Source organism: Cryptomeria japonica, chromosome 5 (assembly GCF_030272615.1).
Source record: "Cryptomeria japonica chromosome 5, Sugi_1.0, whole genome shotgun sequence".
Classification (NCBI taxonomy): domain Eukaryota; kingdom Viridiplantae; phylum Streptophyta; class Pinopsida; order Cupressales; family Cupressaceae; genus Cryptomeria; species Cryptomeria japonica.
The window spans coordinates 686,501,950-686,526,476 of record NC_081409.1 but is presented as its reverse complement, the minus strand read 5'-3'; the positions used below and the strand labels follow the sequence as shown (position 1 = coordinate 686,526,476).

The window sequence follows — 24,527 nt, the reverse complement described above, 5'->3', positions numbered from 1 at the left end:
ATTTGCAAGATAGAAGGAGAAATCACCAAATCACCTATTTTAGCTTGATGATGGGAGATATCCTTTACATTCAAAAGAGGGGGAAAATCCACTAGATTCAATCACTAATCAGATTAGGATTGAATATTAATTAGATTGATTAAAATAGAATGTGTTTGACCCGCTTTTGTAAGTTGACTAGTTGAATTAACACCAATTGCTAGAAATGAAGACAAATATGAGAAAACAGTGAGCTACAGAGTTGAGATTTCGTCATGCACCTGGATCTGAGAAGTTTGAGATGATTCGAAGCTACTCTATGAAATCTGCCAAAAGTAGTAGGGATCGTGTGTTCGGACCAGGACGCCCACCCTCTTGGTCCTCTGAACTTTCCGTGTGTCAAAATGGGTTTTTTTGTCTCTGCAAATAAAGCTTAATTCCAGAGGTACAGCTACGGACCTATTTCCTGCACACAAAAGGAAAGGGAAATGTGTTGGGAATAGGGGTTTGCCTTTAGGTCAAACCCCTGTTTTGGAATTAAACAAGTGGTTGAAATAATGTAATTGAAAGTAGAAATCCTCCTCTTTGAGGGGATGTTGAATTGACTGAAAATGAAATGCTTATACCTCCTTGTGAAGTTTTGCTTGCCTCCACATGGAATTAGGACTTCATGATTAGAATGATGATCTCCTCTTCAATGCTTGAAATCTTGACTCTATTGCTGCTCCAAAGCTTGAAGGAAGACTGAAAATGTTCAATTGCTCTTGAATACTTGAATGCTTGGATGTTTGATTGATTTTCATGATATATCAAATGAGAGGGGAAATCCCTCTTATATGCTCACCCGTAGGATGAATTAATTAATTTTCTGATATGAGCCGACATGGAGGGGTGTTTCCCGCTACAAATTTGAGATAGGTCAAGGGGTCCAATTTAGGTTCCCATTAAGGAGGACCATAGCGCCACGCCCTGGTCCTGCCCTATTTTGGGGCAAGATCAAGGTGGCAATGTGGTGCACCTTTGAGTTGAATGAAGTTTTTTGTCATGTATTTCGATTAGGTCGAGGGGTGCATTCACTAAGGTGAAGACCCAAATGCGATCAAAAATTGCAAGGGGTGCAATTTTAGGACACTATAGTTTAATTTCTAGTTCATTTCAATCTTGAAAATAAGCCAACATCTGTACCCATGCAACTTTCCATGCAACCGCATTTCTCTCTCGATCTTATCACACATTAGGTCTTTTGATTATCCTATCTGGTGATGATCTTTTGCAGGTGATTCGCTAGGATCTTTATGTTTTCAGGCCATAATATTTGCATTCCCAACCTATTGCTTTGTCGACGCTGTTTGCATGTTTCTTCCTCTACATCTTGTTTGTCGATCTTCCTCTTTGTCTGGTGGAGTCAAAAGATCTCGATTTGTCTTCATCGACATTACATTATCCAGCATGGTGCCATATCATAGAAAACTGCTTGTTTAACCCCTCGAATCTGCCATAGAATCTGAACTGGAGCTCCTTCTTAGTCCACACATGCACCAAATCATTTAGTGGGGACCACTCTATATCAACCTTCACCACCTCCGCATGCCCGTGGTAAAAATAAAGTCCTACAAACTATCTTGTGAGGGTGTGGGCAAAGGTGATACTTGCTGACAAGGAGTCCCACACGCCCTCACAACATCTGAGCTTATAAAAAAAACTACACGGGAATGCAAGAGAACATATTTCACTCCTCACATACCTGTAGGCTCTTCACTAAATTTTTAAAAACTTTTCCTGCGGGGGCACGGGTAACACTCGGAGCAAGGACACTTTACCCCACACGCCCACATAACATTTGAAGCATTGGTGTAAATGTTGCGGGGGTGCAGACATGAGCATGAGCATCAAGGATTGAACACATGCATTATTTGAAGGGTTTAATGTCGTAAAATGGGGGGGAGGGCATTCTCAGTAAACAATTAACCTCGGGGCATGATGTTCGCACTTGAAAGATTAGGGAAGTCGACCAGTTAAATAAAAGTTTCCAAAATATAGGGCCGGTCATCTCCAAAATGTATAACTCAAATGGCCAACAGGCTTAGCAAGTCACCAAGCAAAAATAAATACCTGCCAAAGGTTGATTTGAATACCACCTTTTAAAGCCATAATGCACTCATAGAAGCTTTTGCGGGGGCACATCTGGATGTCTTAATTAGAATTTCATATTTGCACCTTCAAAATTTCTTCTGAAGGTGTCAACAATGGCTTTGGTTGGGGATGTTTGCTCCTTGCGGCCATAGCAAGAATTCAGATCTTTGGTAGAAGAAGACCAAGTACTTTATCCATTGGGCTCCTTATTCAGAATTAAACAAAAACTAAATCAAATCTTCACTTGGCGGCCCCAGGCCACCAAAAATGAAAAACCAAAATTTACCTTTATCAAAAATATGATTTTCATCACACATTAGTAACACTAGCTTGTAGTTATTGCTAACAAACACATGAGTGCACACAAAACAACCAACCCTCTCTAAAACAACATTGCACTCATCATCATTGGTGTTTTCTCCGTAATTATGCAAGGTGTAATCAGGCCAAAGCTGAATACATTCACTTTCATATAGCACACCTTCATTGCATTCATCAAACAAAACAATTTCATACTTAACAGAGCATTCTTCTCTATGCATCTTAATGCCATATTCTGTAACATGATCATCTAGCAGAAGAAAGTTAAAGCATATTCACATTCTACCATACAACTAGCCTTTTCAAACTTATCTTTATCATCAATTTGTAGATAACAAATGCATTCATCAACAATGTGCTTCTGCAAACCATGGCTTGGGCTGTCAAGTGCATCAAAAGAAAAGCACTCATATACTGATCCATCTTGTATCTACATCATATCATGCTTGCAAGAATATATACCCAAACCTTCAGACTCAATCACTTCATTGCATACTTCAATATCTTGTAGGCGCAAACTGCCTGTTTTATCAATATTCTCATCACATGTGAATACTTCTAATTTTGGTTTCAATATGTAGTCAGCCCTTACTTCTTTACCATAAGGTTTGTCCTCATAAAAAACTTTGAACATTGGCTCATATAAGTCTGAGACTGCTTTGTCACAAACATTCCCATAAAAATTCTTTTCCCCATGGACCATTCTCTACTCTGCATTATCATCACTGATAGCTTCATCGAATGCATGGGTTTCAACATATTCACACAATATCCTCATGTCATTAGCAATATTCATGTCTTCGGGTTCATTGCTATAGTGCACCTCTATAGTACTAATGTCATCAAAGAAGCATCCATATTTTGAATCATTCTTCGTGATGTCAATTGGCTCAGCCTCATCCTCATTCAAACTAAAAGATCCAATGTCTAAAAAATCTTCTAGATCAGCAAGACCTGTCAAGGAGATTGACATTGACTCCTAGTCAATATTGTCTACATACACATCTGAATCATTCATCAATAAACAAGCATTGCCAATCATCCTGATATTAATATCACTGTGGCATTCAACAAATGATTCCATCTCCACTTCATACAAACCATTATCATTTTGTAAAGTCACACGAGGTGAACTAAGGGCATCCGAATTAAGGCTCTCATAAGTGGCACACACTAGATCATTGTTAGTCAATTCCTACCCATTTGTCATAGGGTGTGCCCTCTCAATTGCATTACTTTCCTTACACTCTCCTTTTGCATCACTATTAACACAATGCTGCTCCTGAACCTTTCTTGGTGTAATGTCTGTGCTATTTAAGAGCTTCTTGGTCTTTTGGTCAATCAATGCCTGCATATACACTATGGAATGCATCACCTCTAAATACTGCTCACAAAGGTTTTGAGAATCGATCTGATGTGTACCAATGGATTCTATATGATTAAGGATAGCGAAATGAGATTCATTTGAAGTAGCATCTTCAAGTACTTGCACACTAGACGACTGATCATGCACACAACCTTGGATTGACACATAAGATGTAACTGGATTTTGAAACAAGATTGATTCACTCATGTATATTTCATCATCGCATGGCTCATGAATAACACTTGAAAGACTACTAGCAACATTTTGAGATAAACTAAAATTCATTGCTATAGGCTGGCAATTACTAGAAGTACCATTGCTATCCCCTGAACTATACCTTTTACTTTCATACGGAGCCTAATTTCTAGGCTTGAGACTCCTGATCATTGCATACTTGGAGACTTTCTCAATTTGCATTCCAATCTGAAAAGCCTCATGCAAACTTGTTGGCTCTTCGTTCCTCAATCTATAGCTCATCTTTGAGTTAAATGGATCCAAATACACAACCAAAGCCATTTCATCTTGAAGTTTGCAATTCTCAGGAATCTTTTTTAATGCTTTCATGAATCTGAGGTTGAACTTAGAGACCAACTCATCATTTCTAATATGAATGTTCGTGAAATTTTATAGCATTGAGGATATACAAATCCTTTCACCAAACTGCTCATTAAAAATTAATTGAAACTCCTTCCAAGAGATAATTGAACCTGGTAACAGATCTGAAAACCATTCTCTAGCTTCATCTTTCAAAGACTGAACAAACAATCTTATAATCACATCTTCAAAATCTACTCCATAATTATCAATCAAATCATTAAACTACCAAAGATGTTTATCTGCTGATTCATCTTTAGTACCACTGAATCTTGGAAGTCTGTCTCTAATCTCAGAGGATATCACATGTCAGAAACCATTAATGCCACTAAAATCTATAGCCCCATACCTCTCAATATTGAAATCACACTTCTGACTACACAATTGCGGCTGATGACAAAATATGGTCGCACTAGGAACCATATGTGGATATAGATAATGCTGATACATCCTAACAATTATGCTCTTACAAAATTTCTTTTACAACATGAGACATTAAAACTACATAACACGTGACCTACTATAGTAAATGCTAAGGTCTCATTCAATGAGCATGAATTAAAGAAACATACATGCTTCTCTTCATACAATAAATTCAATCAAATATATGAGAGGCATAAAGGACTACCACCTATATTTCCTTATATTAGTGCTACTTTTCACCTATTAGAGAACTTTGCTACTTTATGAAAACTTGAGGAATACTTGGGAATAAATTGCAGCAGCCATCTATCCTCTTTGTTGACTGAGAACTCTGTAAATCTGATACATTTCTTCATACATTAAGGTTCTTCTTGCATAGAGTTGCCACCTCTCTTGGAGAGGAATGAATTTCCAAAGACTTGAAAAAATCCTTAAAGATTATTTTGCTTTTGAGCTCTTCCACAGCAAATCCACACACAAATACTTTAGAAATGGTACAATAAAACTTCCAGATCTGAAAATTTCAAGTTCTGAGACAAATTTTTAGAATTCATAACACTTTGGACTCTTTCCTCAAATGGACTTGGCATTCCCCAACAGATTCGCCATTTTGCTGATGATTTTTCTTGCTACCCTTAATCCTAAGAGAGATTATGATAACCTAAACCATGGGATTGAAAATCTAGGTTAGATAATCGACCCTATACATAGATTGAGGACAAGAAAACACAAAATAACAAGGATAAACTAGGCTTCTTCACTTCAAGCCCTGCCAAACTTAGGAGGGTATTTCCAACTCACGGGTTTGTGTAACGTCACACACTCATCCCTAAACTGCAACCGCAAGCCGTTAATGGTGGATAATTCTCAAGTTTACAAATAATGGGTATTTAATATTTATGATTTACCATTATTTAGCATTAATCCCATTTCTCTTGGATAGTCATTGAGAACAATTAAATAAACATCTCCAATCTATATTCTTAGAAAATAGGCACATATTACCCTTGGAGATTTAAATAATTGAAACAAGAAATGGAGAAACATGAAGTAAACAAGACTTTGAATATTTCAAGATTCTTCCGAGTTGGGTTTTTTGAGAATTTCATAGACCAATGCCTAATATTGGGTACAAAGTCAAACCCATAACCAAATGTAGACACCAAACAATAATATATCTTAGTTAGTGAGCTTTTATGGCATTCATGCTTGACATTAACACAACCCCTATTAGTATTACAAAAAATCATCCTTATCAATCCACATTATACCCCTAAACTTATTGTAATACGCATGCATGAATTTAATCTTTTCCTTGAAGAGAACCCATATACAAAATTACACATTCACAAGATCTTGCAAAGACGAATAACAAAACCCTTGGTATTATTATTCATATAAGATGAACAAGTACAATCTGGAGATCATTTCTGCAAAATTCTCATAAAAATTCATAAACTAACTAACATTACTGAAGAGATATTTACATTTTTTCACTATTTGAAATTCTTTTCCCTACCCTAGACATTGCAGCTAATGTATCCTCCAAAATTCTTCGCCAACAAGAATCCCTTTCTTACAACCCTGGAATTCCTTTTATACAAGTAAGGAATGCAACAAGCTCTAGGTTGTTTACAACTGGCGAGTCTTCATTTGACAAGTATTTGGCTTATATGCATAAAAGAAATATTCCCACTACAAAACCAGAAAAGGACAAAATATTAAACTATGTGTGCTAGAAGCTATCCTGGTGAAGAATAAAATGTCGTTGAAGTCCGACTGCTTGAGCCATGCCACCATCACATTGCTAACAACTTTGAGGAGGCAAATTACTCACTATACAAACTAGTAGAGGAGTTCATAGAACTAAAAGGGAAGCTATAAGAAAAATGTTATAATCAAAACAGGGGGTCCAGCTTTAGCTATCAATTTTAGCTAAACAGGCTCCTTGCTAGAGCCGACTCTCCCCTATCCTCATTGTTCTCCTCCCCGTTCCCCTTGCCTCTTAGTGATCAGATGATGAAGGGATGATGATAGGTAGCTTTTGAAAGGCCTTTTGCAAATGCAACTGCCTTTCAATATCCCTTTAGCTACCTTTCGCAATTTCAACATCCCTTTAGCTACAAGGCAGTTTATTGAAGTATTCTCCACCTAGTGTCGTTGAAATTATATCTTGTAAGCACATAGTTTGTTTTTGCACATAGGAACTCCATTTCTGAAACCACTCTTCGAACAAGCGCAAAAGGAAATATTTATAATGTTGCTTGACCAATGCATTAGTCATCGACTTAGAAAAAACTTGAAGTTCTAAATTCAAAATCTCTAAATATAGCCAAGCCTATTGTATCATGCATATAAGGCATCCTTTTTGCTTTTGTCTTTTCAAAAGATCAGAACTTATTCGCTATGATTGTTTAATCGCCAGTTCATTCATTCTTCAAGAATAAGCCAACATCCATACTTGTGCAACTTTCCATGCAACTGCAATTCTCTCTCGGGCTTATCACACATTAGGTCTTCTGATTATCCTAACAGATGATGATCTTCTATAGGTGATTCGTTGGGATCTTCCTATTTTCAGGCCATAATATTTGCATTCCCAACCTATTGCTTTGCCGACACTTTTTGCATGTTGCTTCCTCTACATCTTGTCCGTCGACCTTCCTCTATGTTTGGTACAGTCAAAAGATCTCAACTTGTCTTCATCGACATTCCATTATCCATCATGGCGCCATATGATAGCAAACTGCTCGTTTAACCCCTCGAATCTACCATAGAATCTAAACTGGAGCTCCTTCTTAGTCCACAAATGCACTAAATCATTTAGTGGGGACCACCCTATGTCAATCTTCACCACATCCACACGCCAACAGTCAAAATAAAGCCCTACAAACTATCTTGCGGGGGTGTGGGCAAAGGTGATACCTGTTGAGAAGGAGTCCTGCACATCCGTGCAACATTTGAGCTTATCAAAAAAACTACGCGAAAATGCACGAGAAAATATTTCACTCCCCACATACCCGTAGGTTCTTCGCTAATTTTGAAGTTTTCTTGCAGGGGCGCAGGTATTACAGAGCTACGACACTTTACCTTGTGCGTTTGTGAAACATTTGAGGCATTGGTGTAAATGTTGTGGGGGTGTGGGCATGAGAATGAACATCAAGGATTGAACAAATGCATTATCTGGAGGGTTTAATGTTATAAAGGGGGGGGGGGTGGCGCATTCCTAGTAAACAATTAACCTTGGGGCATGATGTTGACACATGAAAGATTAGGGAAGTCGACCAGTTAAGTAAAGGTTTTCAAAACATAGGTCCGATCAACATGATGACATAAGAGCCTCCAAAATGTATAACTCAAATGGCCGATCGACTTAGCAAGTCACCAAGCAAAAATAAAAACTTGCCAAAGGTTGATTTGAATACACCTTTTAAAACCATAATGTACTCGCAGAAGCTTTTGCGGGGGCATATTTGGATGTCTTAATTAGAATTTCATATTTGCACCTTCAAACTTTCTCCTGGATATATGAAGTTTTCAACATAACCATCTGAAACATTGCAAGGTTAGCACATATGCATTACAATTATCATAATAAGAATATCAATTGCTAATAATAAGTGTTGATGTTAAATAGAATTGTTGAAACAATCCAAAATAGACCTAAATGCCATTTACTAAGAAACTTATTAATTGACCATTTGGTAAAGTACCTCAATTAGATGCAAAGTGTTGGTAAAAGTCAAAATATGGTTTTGTACTTGCTATTTACTTTGCTCAAATAGATCTGAAAGCCTTGAAGCATAAAGACAAACACCCCCACATGCTGATTCAACACTCAAAATGTGATATCCCCTGCTCATAAATGACTGTATAGACAAGGAATATCATCAAACAAACAGCTGACAACCTGCTGATCTAAGAGTCAATCTGTATAACCTGCATGTTATGCAGTTTCTGGACTGCAGGATAACTTGCGTGTTATGCTGATGTGGTTGTCTCAGAAGTTTCAGATTGGTATGGAGGTCATCAAATACATATTCCTCATGAAAGATCAAATATAAATGGCTTCTAATTGATAAGACAATTATCAAGGATGCATATGCCTCTAAACTATAGAATTCAATGCCAATTCAGACACAATTATACACCTACAGTTTTCTGTCAATTCGTCAAACAGTTTTCATGAAGCCTCAGATTATCATGACTCTGAATGCAACCTTACTTCTCCTTTATTTCAATAGATGATAATCAAATAAATCATACAAAACACTTTCACCAATGGCTAGACACTTGTTATCTTATACTCAGAATTTTCTGAGGACAATGGACAGCCATGTTGATCAGCATATAACATGTAATTACAAAGAAATGATGCCCAAATAGAACTTGATTATAAATCGCCTTGTTTGGTGGATGAAGAAGCAACAATGTCTGAGTTGATGTACCTTTACCAATTGCCCAAATCGAGTAGTTCTGCAAAATCGCCCCTGTTGCTGATGCAGATGAAATATAAAATAATTCCAGCAGTCCTCAGTGCCAAATATGTAATGAAAATGATTGTCTCGGAAAGACAAATCCAAAGCACCAATACCCACAAAAATCTACCTCTCGAATCAAGAGATATGAATGAAAATATGAGGTTTAGTAGGTCTGTTCGATCCCCATAGCAGACCTGATTTATGTCTGAAAACTCCTTCCAATCTTCTCGAAATCACCTTCAATCTGCTCCTAAGGGAATCGCCTTATGTCTCCAATCATTGCACTGCAATCAAATGGATAGTATCATAGTTCATTGCATAAACTAAAGGTTATTAACAAAGTCGTGGTAGATAAGGGACTGATGCGATTTTGTCTCAGTACTGAAATACACCTGCAAACACCACAAATCTCTCCAAATGTTCCTACAAAAAAATCATTTGTCTTCTTCCACAATGCTGAAATCAAATAGTCTTCAAAACTCTACGAATCTGAATGTGTCTTCAGATTATTCACCATGGACAATGCTGCAACTTGATGAGTTCCAATGTGAAAGACTGAGATGTCCTTCACTCCCAAAGCAACCCCTCAGAGGATCTCTCATCCCCTCAGTTATGGGAATCAAAGGGAGGTATCGTTCCCAATGACCAACAATCTGCAGAAACCCTAGGCTCCACAAACTTCACAAAAGCAAATATCAAATCTTGGATGCCAAGAAGCTGAGATAAACCTAATATCATTTAATATTATTTCACTTAAGTGACTTTATGATATTATTTTAAATTAAGTCACTTTATTAAATTAATTAAATATAAATTCATCTTTTAATTTTTAATTTATTTGACAACTTTATAAACAATTAGCTTAATATTATTAATTAAAATAATTAATTAAGCTATCCATGAAAAAATAATCATAATTTGGACAACTTAACTAATTAAATTAATTAATTAATTCTTCTCCAAAAATGGGGACATTACACAAAATTGAGAACACTTTCAAACCAATTCAGAAGCCAATATGCACTTCAAAATACTCTCAATTAGTGCTAGGATACACCCAACGACTGATTGCAGTTCTGTTATAGTAAACAAAGGGTTATGTTGCTGCTGATATGATTGTAACAACAAATGCAACACTCATAAAACTCAACAAACTTCATGAAAATGACCTAAGATCACCTCCAAATAACATAACCTTCCCACATCAATCCTTGGTGCCTCCAACCAGCTCAGTAAACCCTAGAAATGATGGGTGATTTCATGTCTAGTTCTGACACTGTTCACTTACAAGTTTGATATGAATTTTACAACAAATTGTAAGTATGACAATGCATAGAAAACCCATGCCTGGGTGATAGAGGAATGTTCAAAAGGGTGAGGCACCATCCATTAGCCTGAAACCACTCTAGAAATGGTGGCACTTGGCTCCAATACTCACTAGCCTAGCTTCCAGAGCTATACGACAGCCAAGGAAAATGGGGTACGACCTCAAAAAATCAACAATCTTCCCATATGAAGATATAGCATCCTACAAGACAATTAATGGTGACCAAACTACAAGTATTATAATATCAAAGTCACCAATATACCTTCACAAATTACACAACATGATGTTAGGGTGTATGACCAGCATTAAAATGGCTTCCAAGTTACCCAAAAGCAGCACAAAACTTAAAGAAATATTTTTGCAAAACAAAATCAAATCTTCAACTCAAACTCTAAAAATATTTTCAAATCTGCAACCTCAAATACATCAAAATCATCTGTCATTGTAAAACCCAAACTAAAACTTCAATCTACGCAATAGTGGCTTCTAGATGAAACCACACTATTCTAGCAAGGGGCTTTCTTTCAGACCTGAAACTAGAAATCTTGAGAGGGTTTCCATCCTCAAAATATTGTGGAAAAACCCAAGTTTGTTTCAACAACATAACAGTATCAGTCATCAGCATATCCACAAATGAGCCCCAACACCTCCTTTTATAGCTTTGTTTTGGAGGAAATTTGCAATTTAAAAATTATGATAATTCATTCTCACCTCAAAAGATCTTTTTAAAATAGAAAATAACATTTCATGTGCATAGGCCCCCTTATCTCTTCTTGGCATCCAATTTGAGGCAAATAATCACCTTTTTAAAATGATATTACAATTAAGTCATCAATTACATAAATAAACATTAGAAACTTAAGTGATCCTTAAAAATATTTCATCCGAGTTGTGGAATGTATTGCAACCATATTGAGATCCAACTGTGACCACGCCATGATGAAACTAAAGAAGTAGGACGATCAGAGTCAACTTGGAGACTTACTAAAAATAGACATGCCCTCCAAGAAGTTTGTAGAATACCCCAAGAGGAAGAAAAGACTTTTGAAAGACTCAATGCAATCCTCAGTGCTAACTGAGCTCATTACTATAAATAGAAGTCTTGAAATACTGAACCTACGCCTTCCAAGAAGTTTGGAGTTCTCCCCAACTCACTAAGAAGCATGTAGGAAAGCTCGAGAACTGAGCTAAAATCTCACAAATCAATTCTGCTCCAATTGGGGACTTTACATATGGGAAGGGCAAGTGGGTAAGACTATATCTAGGATAAACAAGCAATATAGCCAAACAAAGACAAAGCAAAAATTAAGGGTAGAGAATTAGTAGAATATGAAGGGAGAAGAGAAAACAAAATATAGGATAAGGACAAAAGGAGACTCACACTAGTGTGTCATTATCATGAATATTTTTTAAAACAAAATTTGACAAACCTGATAAACAAGCCAAAAGTCAACTTGGCCATGGTAACAAGTTCAAGAGAAATGGTGGGATGAGTGAGTGGGTAAAAATATATAAAGGTGTAGTGTGCTAGATACTGGGCACATAGGGGCAAACAAGAGAGAGGGAATGTCAAGATAGTGAAGAAAAGAGAAAACAATTGTCTTCCATCAGATTTAATACAGATGAAATGTGCAGAAATTTCTGAATATTGTCATGTGAATGACCGGAAAACCATGATCTTGTTCACTTCATTGTTTGAAAATATAATCATCAATAGATCAGAGGGGCCTGACATTTTTTGCTAAGAACACCAATGCTTTGATCCCCTAAGGAATTTCATCCAAACCTCGAAACTACTAAGCTCTCTTTTATTCCCATTTTAAATAGCACAATTAGCAAGTGGTCAGGTTGTGACTTTTCTGATTATGAAAATGGTTGTCAACAAACTGGTTCATACCATCCGGAATGCAAAGAATGTCATTTGCCATTTTCCAGCGAGTTTCAACTTTCAAGCTTACCATGGACAATATTGGGAAGGTAATGACATGCCTTCTTCACCAAATTGAGATTAAATTTGGAATGACCTTCTATGATGTCAAACATGACAGCTAATTCAATCCCTTTGAGAAAGGCCAGAACTTCTGAATAAGTAATGGTTTCAATCCCAAATTCTTTGTGAATAGCTTAGAAGTGGATGACGTTGGGAGTCTCCAATAATCACCCTAGTGCTTGCAATCCTGTGATTTTTTTTGGCTGTCCCATCAAAATTTAGTTTGTAGAAGTGAACAGGTGAGGAAATCAATAGTGGGTTGATCCAACATGGAACCTGACCAGTTTATGAAGATAAAGAATCTTCCATGTGTTACAAATTTGTAAATTGAGCAAGTTGTCATAATCCCGAGGCTCTGATAAGTAGGCATTAATATAAGAGTCCTGCTCCTTATTTGGGCTTTAAGAATAACGATCACATCAGAAATTCTATGAGCAGTACTTTCAAATAGTCAACTATTTCTTTCCTGTATTATGTGCCTTTGAATAGCAGCCATTTGAGTAGTTATTTTAGACCATTTGGAAAAGGTTTTGTGTATCCTGTTTGGAGCCTAAAAATGAGTGTTGAAAAGTTTTCATTGCTTTCCATATAGACTGAGAAAAGGGGCAATTGATAAAAGATGTTAGATAGTTTCACCATTGTGATGGCAACTGGTCTAGAAAGAGGGGCCAAACCATCCTCTTTGCAAAGATTATCCACCGTCAAGACTCTGCCCTGATAGAGAGGCCAACTGAAGGTTTTGATCTTTAGGCTATATAGGCTGAGACCACACTTTCCCCAGATCTTATCACCAATAACATTATGAGAAGAACCTTGTAGGCAGAGGGCATGGTGGAGATGTTAATAGCTGCATATGAGGCCATATAATCCTATATCTGAATTAAGTGAAAAGGTGTGTCAATTGGATGGTCGAGAAGATAAAGTGGTTAACTAAGCAGGAAAGCAAGTGACAACCTTGTTAATCACATCCAGATTCCATCCCTCTACAATCCTTTTCTAGACTTCAATAATCGCCCACCTTAAGATAGCCTTGGCTTTAGATAGCAGAGGATCACCTACGAGTGTTGGCTTCCCAACTATCTTCCCAGAACTATATGGTGTCATCATTCCCTACTTGCCATGTAGCCTGTTTATTGAGAGATTCAATAATACTTATAAAATATTTTGCAGACTCTAATATCACAATTTTTCCAAGCAACTCATAATAGGTACTCCTCCAGATTGGTAAGATTTTTTGCCCTGATAATTCTTCTCCAGGTTGATGATGTAGAGTATTCTTATAGTCACTATGCAGATTTCATTGACAAGAGAGGATGTTTTTGATAGTGAGCCTACCTCAGACATTATCAGGATTCAGAAAATATCCCTTGGAGCAAAGTTTGTAAGATTTTTTATGCATCCACCAAAAGAGAGCCATTTATGGGTGCATCTGGAGAGTTTCATGGTAAGCTTGCCTTCCTGAAATTACAGAATAGTGAGAATCTCTCTTTTGAAAGTGCAGGAATGTTTGAACTTTGATCGTCTGTTCTGTAGCCAGCATGTACAAACTAAGCAGTTTGTTGAGGTGTTCTATTTCCCAAACAAGAAGAAATACTAATAATATAGAAATAGAAAAGTAGAACAATATCCAGTTTCTCACTGGACAGCTGGCAGTTTATGACTTTTAGCTTCCTGTTTTGAGTGTATGATCAAGTGACTCATTCTCTCTAATGATTAGGAACAAATATGGACTAAGCAGCTCCACATGTCTAAGTCCTCTAGTAAGAGTTAAAAATTGATCAGTATCACCATGTAAGACAATAGAGCATGCAAGTATTGTGAAACAGCAATTAATCCAATTTGTCACAGGCTCTGTGAAACTGAAGTCCAGTGTAGCTTGTGCTACTATATCCCAGCTGCACCAATCAAAAGATTTTGACATGTTTATCTTGCTGATGAATCCAGGCTTGTTCAGAGTTTGGCAGGAGTGAATAAAACCCTAGATAGCTAAAATATTATCTATTATTAAATAATTATTGACCTAGACAAAGCCCAACAAAGAGTAAGATTTTTTTTTGCAAAAGTGCTTATACTCTGACTGCTATAAATTTGGATTAAATTTTATAAATCATATAAAAAATGACCATCAGTCAATGCTGATCAATATGATCAAGCTCAGCACCTTTTTTGGCACAGCATTTCTAGTTAGTAAAATAGAGCATTGTTTCATCGAGTCATCAGGGTGGTTTCACAACAATAAAGGCTTTCCGTGGGGTATGCAGGTTATTTTTTTTTTTTGTTGAATTCCAGCAACTTCAATGTTTTAAATTTAATGCCGATTCCTATTTTTGAAACTTCTTGGAAAAGGATCATAGCAATCTGATCAGTTCTCACATTATTCCTAAGAAATTTAGCTTTCTAGTGTAAGTGAATGGCATGAACATTCCACAATAATATCCACGTTACTGAATGTGGGCAGAATCCTTATTGCCTTTTCTTGGCTCTAGCTTACTCAATCTGCTCTTTCTTATCAGAGATTTCCCTAGATAAGCTTCCAGAAGGGAGTCTCTAGCATCTATCGAGGGCTTCCTCTGCTTCATTGGGTGAGTGGTCTAGGTAAGCATGGGGATAAGACCATCAAGCATCTTGGATACTTTTTAGAATTTCTACCTTGATCTGCAAATTTGGGCTGGCAGTGGTGGAGCTGAATTGCAACTTTTCAGAAACTTAGGATATAAAAGACGAGTGTTAACCAAGAAAAACTGTAACAGGTTCATCTAGCTTGGTTTGACATTTGCATAAAAAAGTGGTCATGAGTTGCTTGTGCTGCCCCCTCAATTTTCTCTGTTTCAAGTTCAGCTAGAGCAGAAGAAGGATCAAAAAGGTAATCTACTCACCAAGTTGTTCTGAGTTTCTGTTGCTCTCTTGCCTTATCCGAGTTTCTTGAAATTTATGTTTCATTTGAGTGTTGGTGTTCTTGAGGGGATCATATGTAACACCCAAAGAATAAGGGTGCTCATATTGGTCCGACTGAGTAATTTCACTTCAGTTGAGCTTCCTAGAGTTTGATTTTGGTCCATGTGTTGGACAAGTTCTTGATCATTGCAAACCTAAGAAAGACATACTCCTGCTAAATGGCCATCCTTATAGCAGATTCTGTACCAAAATGTTTTGTTCTTATAGTCAATAGGCTGTTCACATTCAATATTTCCTAGGTCTATGTTGATTTTGTGTGGCAAAGGATTTTACATATCTACGCTAATAAAGATTGGGGCACAATTCAAATCCCCTAGGCTCTCAGCAAACATTGAAGCTGTGGCCTTGTTCTTCTATAGTGCCCATGTTCATAATGAGGGGAGATTCTTGCTGGTATCCCTAATAGAAGCAGTGCTCAGCAGATCCTCTGTTGGCTTAACAACTGGTGATCAATTCTCTGAACATTGAAAAAGCCTGAGCCAAATGTGATGGGCATTGTCATTAATTACTGGAGATGAACAAGCATCTAAACACTAATATAAAAACTCCAAACAAAATTCAAAATAACTATTATCAGCTTTTAAAACAGTCTGAACACTTTACCAGTCTGAAGTGGTGTCCGCTAAAGTTTTCATGAGCCACGTCACTTGATCCTGACCTCTCTTCTCCAATGAGCTATTTTTACAAAAATCCTGTGTTTACAAGAACACTGTATTAGAAGATTATCCAATGTGATGTTTCTGTTTTTCTTCTTCATTTATTAGAGAGAAACATTCATTACTTTGTGACTTCTCCTTTCCCGAAAGCATGTAACTTGGATGTTTTGTGCCAGACCAATGCAAAGAAAATAAAAGAGTTTACAATAGAAACTTTACTACCAAACAATCTGGATATAGTTTCTTACAAGCAAACATAAAGAAGAACCATGTTTGTACTATATTTGTGACAGGAGAACATGAAGAAGTACTAAGTTCCCAATTTCATTAAAGTTGTGTACTAATTTTGGCATTTCCCATGATTGATGGGATGGAACAACCTTAGACTATTAGAGGTGAAATGCTAGTTTATACCTGAATATATCTAAGAATATTATGGCATAATCATATTCTCATAAGATGTCTTGGAATCCAGAGATGGGAAATGGGATGGGGATTCAATTTTTTAAAAAGATGGTATGAGGGTACATAGAGACAGAAAAACACAAAAAATACATCAAATATTCTATAAAATACTATACACATTTATACAAGTTTTACTTTCACAGCATAGAGTTTATAAGCACAAGCTACTACCACTGGATGCCCTCAAACAATTGGTAAATAAATTGTGCACAGACATCTTAAGCCTTCTTATTGTTCTCTCTTCTTACTAATACCACTTTGAGCTTTGATAAGAGAGTTTTCCACTGCACAAAAACTCACAATTTCATGCAAAACACACACAATTACATGTTTATTTGTGTTCTTTAATTCTTTCAACTCTTGCCAACTGATTATTAGCACTTGAGAGAGAAAAACAATGTAGTTTATATGATAATCTAAGAAACTTCTCAACGTTTCCCAATTTCCAATGGATACTTCAATAGACATATAGATGCTATAAAACACTATCTAAAGTGTCTTAATCTCTGGGGACATCTCCATAGGTGTCTTCCAAATAGAACGTATTTCTAATCATAGTTGTAAAACAGGACTCGGCAAGCCAAAAAAAAAATAAAATTTGGGACCCAGCAAAAACTCGGCAAGGACTTGGAAATTTTATAGAACATTTTAAAAAACATAATTTTTAAAAATATAATTAAAAAACACATATTATGAAATTTAGAACATATTATTGATTTCCATCATATATAAAACTTTTAACATCCCATGAAAAAAACCAAAATTATACTCATTTAGGAAAGTTTTTCAGAAAAAATCACAAGTTTTTAGTGAGTTTCTGCGAGTATTTATTAAAAATGTGGTATCTCAAAACATCATGGCAAGTTTTTTAAAAAACTGCTGGCGAGTAACTTGTCAAGGCTTTTGGCTCACAAGTAATCGCAAGTTTTGCAAGTTTTTCAACTATGCTTTGAATATCATAAACAAGTCTTAGAGGTCAAGGTATGAATCTCCAAGCAACTATGTTAGAAGGCTACCAATAATTGCCTGATTTTCATTTCTAATTGACTTTTTTTGGGATCAGAAAAACCTCTTTAGGGAGATATCTGCAAAATTCTACCATGATACGAATATATCAATCTTAGGTTGGGGTCACATTAACTACTTGTTAAAAGGAGAAACTAGCTATTGTTAGCTGTCTATAACATGACTACAGGGTTTGGCTAATGGAGATGTGACCCTAGAAAGGATTTGACACAAGAACATGTGATCCCAAATAGGATTTGACTCTCAAGAATTTCAATAACACTAGTGCTTGTGATGATGGCATCACCCATGATTATGACGTCTGTAACACATGATTAGCAAAACAAACTTTTGGAAATAGTTTTATAGAAGAGAAACCAATTCAAAGTTTCAGGCCACATTTTGTGACCCATCATCAAGTTGAATGATGATATTACAAGTCAGAGCTCCTTAAAGGTACATGAGTTGGGGATACATTGAAACCACCATAAAGCATATTCTTCTATCATTTGTTATTTTTGTCCTAAAAACTCTCAAGCTTGTGAACAATGAATTTCCATGACTCATTGAGTTCCACTCCACATCTCTTAGGATCCTTTGGATGTTTTCCAGTCCTTTTTCTACTTTTTTCTTAACAATGAGTTTCCATGATTCATTGAGTTCCACTCCATATCTCTTAGGATCATTTAGATATTTTCCAGTCCTTTCTCTACTTTTATCTTCATGAGAAGCTCCTCTTTTACAAGAATTTTAGCCTATTCCATACAATGTTTTTCTATGGAAGAATGAATTTCAATGCTTTGAAGATGGAACTCTATGCCCAAATAGATGTCTGAATGGCGCTCCTCAATTCTTTGTTAGAAACTTTTTGTTTCACCAATATAAATCCAATCACAAGAGTAATCAATGCTATACAACCCATTGCTCAACTTCAGATTAAAAAAAGGTTACAACATGAAGCAGATCAGAAAAAGAAATCTACTCAAAGACAAGTTGAAAATGAGATAAAGGATCATCTTCCTAAGGCACATCTAACAGCTGAGAGGTAATATCAAGTCAAATAGCAATAATTTTAATACAGCACAACATAAAATCCCTTCTTTCCACAAAATAAAATTTTGGACTCTGCCCAAATCTATGAAAGGCCCTCTTGATCTAAAGTTAAGCAGTAGGGTTTATCACATTTTTTTATCTCGCAATCGTCCTTACATTGGTAAAACAAGGAGAAATTTCTAACAAATAATCAAGGATCAGTATCCGGACATCAACCATTGTCAGGTAAAGAGCTCTGCATTAGCAGATCACTCCCAGTCTTTCACTGATGAAGTTTGTATGAAGTAGGCCAAACTTTTGGTAAAAGAGGATCACTTCAAGAAGAGAAAACTAATGATGAAAGCTATAGAGATTGGAAAACACTTTGATAATCTTATTAAAGATGAAGGAGTGGAACTCAACTACTCAAAGAAATCCATCCTTCACAAGCTCACGAACCATCAGAAGAAAATTTATTATTGATAGGTAAAAACTAATTAATGAAGGGATAATAACTAATGCATGTGAGATGCTGATTAATTTTTGTATGCTTTATTTTATATGCTATTGTGATTTTAATGTATCTGCACCTCATGATATACTACAAGTTACTGATATAGAAGCTCTGATTTGTAATCTTGTCATTTATGATTTATCCTAATGATGGGCCACATTTTTTGACACACTTTTTCATCTACACAATTAGTTCCAAAAATCTGTTTAAGCACATGCAAATTACAGAAACTTAAAGTTTAACCTATGATTATTAATAATTACATTAGATGGGTATTCTGAGAGAAATTCCATCAATCATCACAGTTAATAGAAATTTCCAGGAAAAGGAAAAACCGTGCCATCTGACATGCATTAACTTTGTAATCCTCTCTCTGGAAGGAAAAGGAAAAACTGTGCCATCTGACATGCATTAACTTTGTAATCCTCTCTCTGGAAGGAAAAGCCTCTAGTGAACCACAGAAGCTATCATGTACTCATAATGTTATATATTTTTTTGGTTACAATATTGAGTCACTAGAAACTAAGATGGTTTAATGATGTTCATTATGTGGCATCTCCCATATAACACCTTTCCCTATTTTGTAGGTTCAACAAAGGCACAACTCAAAGCTTGATAATTATCTACTCCTAGATTAGTTGAATCATATAACCCAAAAGAGCACATTGCATGCCAATGTTATGAGAACAAAGTCTGGCAAGATTTATGTTGAGACTTATGCACAAGATCCCAGTATAGAAATCCATGGCATGTATTCTTGAATTGTTGGAAGTGCATTTCTCAAGAAAATGGCTTGCGATTCAAGACAGGACTGCTCAGAGTGATAATATAAACACACACGGAACAGATGCCATTGTAAATAAAGTTTGGGCCGTATTCAAACATGACAACTCTAAACCTTCAGACTAGAATTCAATCATATAACTTCAGAAAGGTAGAAAACCTGCAACTCAATGGTGTCAATGCCGATAATATCCATAGTATGATGAAGTGGAATTGGAATCTGCTTCCGAAAGTATCTAATCTTGTCCTCCTGATGATGAGCTCCAACAATAGAGTGCCTGCACATAACTCAGATTTTCAATATGATCAGGTTAGAACTAGGAACTTGTTCTTGTGCCAAGCATCGAAGAAGAATGATGAAGACACCTATAATGATACTTTTTCATAACAATTAACTTTTTGAGAAACATACCATTCTGAATCTGCCATGTAAACTAAATATTGAATAGTTAGCTCTATTTTGTGGAATTTGACCTCCTAGTACAAGTCATCCACTACGGCCAAATTCTATGGGAAACCATTTCCATGACCTTTCTTTCATTTGTATTGGTTATAATCGCAGATTCACAAGGCAAGAGTGCCCACAAAGCACACAATCATCTATAATCAATATTACATTCCTTAGGAGGACAAATGCTAGCACTCAACCCAGAGGCTATCTCCTCAAAGCCAGTTTTTGAATTGGCAAAATTTTTGGTGCATTGAATGCCTTATAAGCCTACTTAGCCTCATAGTTATTACCAATGTGGGGAAATCAAACACCCAACAATATTTTTATTTTAATTAGTCAGAAGAATAACACACACAAAAGCATTATCATGGTATTACCAGGGTACTTGCAAAGGTGGATATGAATGAAATGCCTGCAAAATGTCAAGGGCATCTATTAGTTTTAGAAATTTTGTTAAAAAAGCATATTGTGCATAAAATACATTAAAATCATGTTTTCATATCACACTCGTGGTAGAATATTTTTCAGTCTAAAAGAGAGAAGGAAATTGTCCTAGAGCCATAATTCTAGTGAAAAAGGGGTATTGTGTTTATCAACTAAAGAATGCGTTATAAAATTATAAGAGATGTAGATTTATGAAGAGGCTACATGGTACTTGGAAATGAAAAAAAGAAAAATGAATGTTCTAAATCAACATGATCTTCAAAATCTAAAAGACAATAGAAATTGACCTATGCTTGACATTTGTATCAAATTACAACTCCCTCTAGTCTTAGAAGGGATATTTTTAAAGGGATATATCTAGTCTTCATTTAATTGCATTTATTTTGAAAATGTGAAGGCCTCTAAACAAGCAATTTAGACAAGCCAAGATATCCTTGATATCAAAAAAAAAATTGCAGTTACAAGCCGTGCAAAACATGTATAAAGAAATACACATACCATAGACCAAACTTAGTACATACAAATAATTGTATAATGAAAGCTATGTTATTTAATGAAGACGAGTGAAGGCATTAGTTGCCTTAAATACCAGCTTGCATGGATTGCTAACTGCAATATCAAATTGTGTCCAGACATTGAGCTAGAGGCTGTAAGGAAGATGAATGTGGTCCTTATTTTAATAGAGAACAAAAATGGAGAACATGAGGACAATCACAATCAGCAGTAGTGATGCATCCTAGCATGGTGTGAAAATAAACAGAAAAAAAAAGAGATGGAGAACGTGGGCTTCTCTCATGGTCCACAAATTTGTAGCATATCCGTTTCATCATGCTATAGTTGACTATAGTCGCAATGATTTTTTATTCAAAAAACCATGCTATGTTTGCAACCTTCACTTGAAGGTACAAGTTGGAACAAGGAGAAATATGATGAAGCAAGCACAAATTGTGTCAATTTTGGTTCTACAACAACCTTCGATTCCAATGGCAAGAAGCCTATATCAAGGGAATTTGATCACAACCTTGATCATTGTAAGGAAAGTATTTTTAGCACATATTCTAGATGGCTTAAATGGGTCATTGCTCCATAAACAATTGTGGAATAGCAAATGAAACATTAGCGCAAAGATGGATGCACTATATTATTAGATGGATGGACAAATGGAATGAATCGCATATTCATCAAATTTTTAATGGCTTTAAATGGTCAAATGGTGTTCTTGAGGTCTAATGATGCCTCTAACAAAGTAAAGAATGTTGAGAACCTAAGTTGAATGTTGGATGAGGTTATTTAGAGGTTGAAATTGAAAATGTGGTCCAGACTCCAAACTGTAAAAGATAATGTAACAATGTATGTGATGGCAACGAGACTACTTGAAGAGAGGCACCCAACACTTTTTTGGAGCCCTTGCATTTGCCATTGTGATGATCTTCTATTGGAGGACATAGGAAAACTTGATTGGGTGAAATTCATGGTGGAAGATGCCAAGAACATCACCAAGTACATCTACAATCACCCTTGGGTGTTTAGCTTCTTGAAAGAGCACATCAAGGGGAAACAAAATGTACAAGTGGTCACCACATGGTTTGCGACTAACTTTATCTCCTTGAAAAGAATTTATGGTTTGCTAACACCTTTAAAGTAGATGTTTGTGACCCAACAATGGTTGTAATCTTTGTATGTGGAGACTGAAGACAAATAGAAAGGGGATCACAAAGACAATTTTTGATAATGTCTTAGCAAAAAGCACTATGAAATCATTAATGTAACTTCAAAATTCTATTTATATTTTTTAAATTGTATTCTTTAAGTTCACTTTTTCTAAATTCAAATTATTATAACATTCCATTTTTTAAAGTTATATTTTGAATTTCAAGAGTTTTGTGCTTGGTGGATGGGGAGTTAAACCCAATGGGGTATTTTCATGTGACCATGGAGATAAAAGATAGCTTGAGCCTATGTTTCACAAAGGCTTGGGATGAGGGGACAATGGGATAATGGGGATAGGTCTCAAGGATGGGGGGACTAGGGGCCTAGGTTTGGGGTTGGTATATATATATATATGAGAATATTCTTAGAGGTTATTCAATTGAAAAAAAATGGAATTCTCTTGAAAATCAATTAGAGGGAGGTCCTAGATTAAAAATAAAAAAGGCTTATGCTTCTCTTATTTCAGTAGGAACAAATGAGATCATTATCAACATGATTCAAATTAGCTTGCTGAAATACCCTTTTTTCAATATGGCAAAAAGGGAAAATATAGCAAGTTCTCCATTTTTGTTTCACAACATATATATATATATATATAGCACTTAAAAGAATAATTATAAACAAAATATACAAGGAATAACATATGAAACTTTGAAATACTCAAAGCATATTTGATATTGCATTGAATGAACAATGAAAATGCCAAGTATTTACACATTTATAATATATTCGAAATCATGATTACATTAAAAAATACAATTGGCTGGTCGTCCAATGCCACAAAAACATCACCCATCCCCAAAGTTGCACTGATCTCCTCATCACTTGAATTGCTAGATTCCTCAAGCTCAAGATCCTCCAAAAAAATACCAACCAATCTTGTGTATGCTACATCTTCATCAACATGTGTTGGCTCCTATGAATCTACATACCCTCGGATTGCTGGCCTCTCATACATAAACATCTTTCGATCAGCGAGACACAAAGCATTAAGTACAAATACAACTTCTCCATTCTCTTAGAGGTAATTTTGTTCCTCTTAATAGAATGGATGAAACTATAAGTAGATCAGTTCCTCTCAATAGAAAAAGAACTAGAAACCTAGGACAATAGATGAATAGCTATGTGGTAGTCAAAGAATTAAGCCCATGCATAGTCCACCATAGAATTGGATCTTTTTGTCCAACTTGGCCTCTTTTGAATATCCCCTAATGCTATAAATTTTTGTCCAGCTTGAGTAGAATCATTAATTTTTAAATGGCCTTCATGAACCTTGCCTTTACCTCAACATCCTATAAATAGAATCACTTTGCTTAGCCTTTAAACATACCACTTTGGTTTCAATGCACAACAACATGGTTGAGCTTCTCCACTCAATGTGCTCATTGTATAACTCTAATGAGAATGACCTTTGTTTGGCTAAGCATGTTGTTAATGCACTCATACACCTCTCCAATGCTAGGTGCATTTGTGTCCTCATATCTAATAAATTTAAAGATTGGTGTAATGGTGGCAACATGTATTTTGCATCAATCCAAAAAGAATCACTCTTCACCAGCTCCTTCATCCTCCCTTGCTCTAATTAGAATTAGGCCACTGATTCCACTCCGTTGTCATAACTATTAGTTGCAATGTCTCTTGCAACTCAAGCATCCTCTCCAAGCGAATGAAGTATGGTGCATATCTAGGCTTCATAGGTTTCAAAAACTCCTCCTTAGCGAAGGTCCTGAAGAGTGCATGTGAAGTATAGGGGTTGTAGATAAACATTTGCACGTCTCTAACATCATTGACAAAATATTATCCATCTAATTTTTCACATATACTTGAGTGCAATATTCATGGCATGCACACAACAAGGATTCCACCAAATATGTCATCCTGTATACTACCTCAATCAA

General features: G+C 36.0%; 1 protein-coding gene across 1 annotated transcript in view; it reads right to left on the bottom strand.

Moving 5' to 3' along the window:
* The window catches only part of LOC131040742 (uncharacterized), a 70,778-nt gene that overhangs the window by 37,947 nt on the left and 8,304 nt on the right, over nt 1–24,527 (bottom strand). The window contains exons 4-6 of the mRNA XM_059221622.1: nt 20,853–20,887; nt 20,185–20,302; nt 16,173–16,261 (exon numbers count right to left, since the gene is read on the bottom strand). Coding sequence (XP_059077605.1) covers nt 16,173–16,261; nt 20,185–20,302; nt 20,853–20,887 — 242 coding nt within the window. The remainder of the gene's footprint in view (nt 1–16,172; nt 16,262–20,184; nt 20,303–20,852; nt 20,888–24,527) is intronic.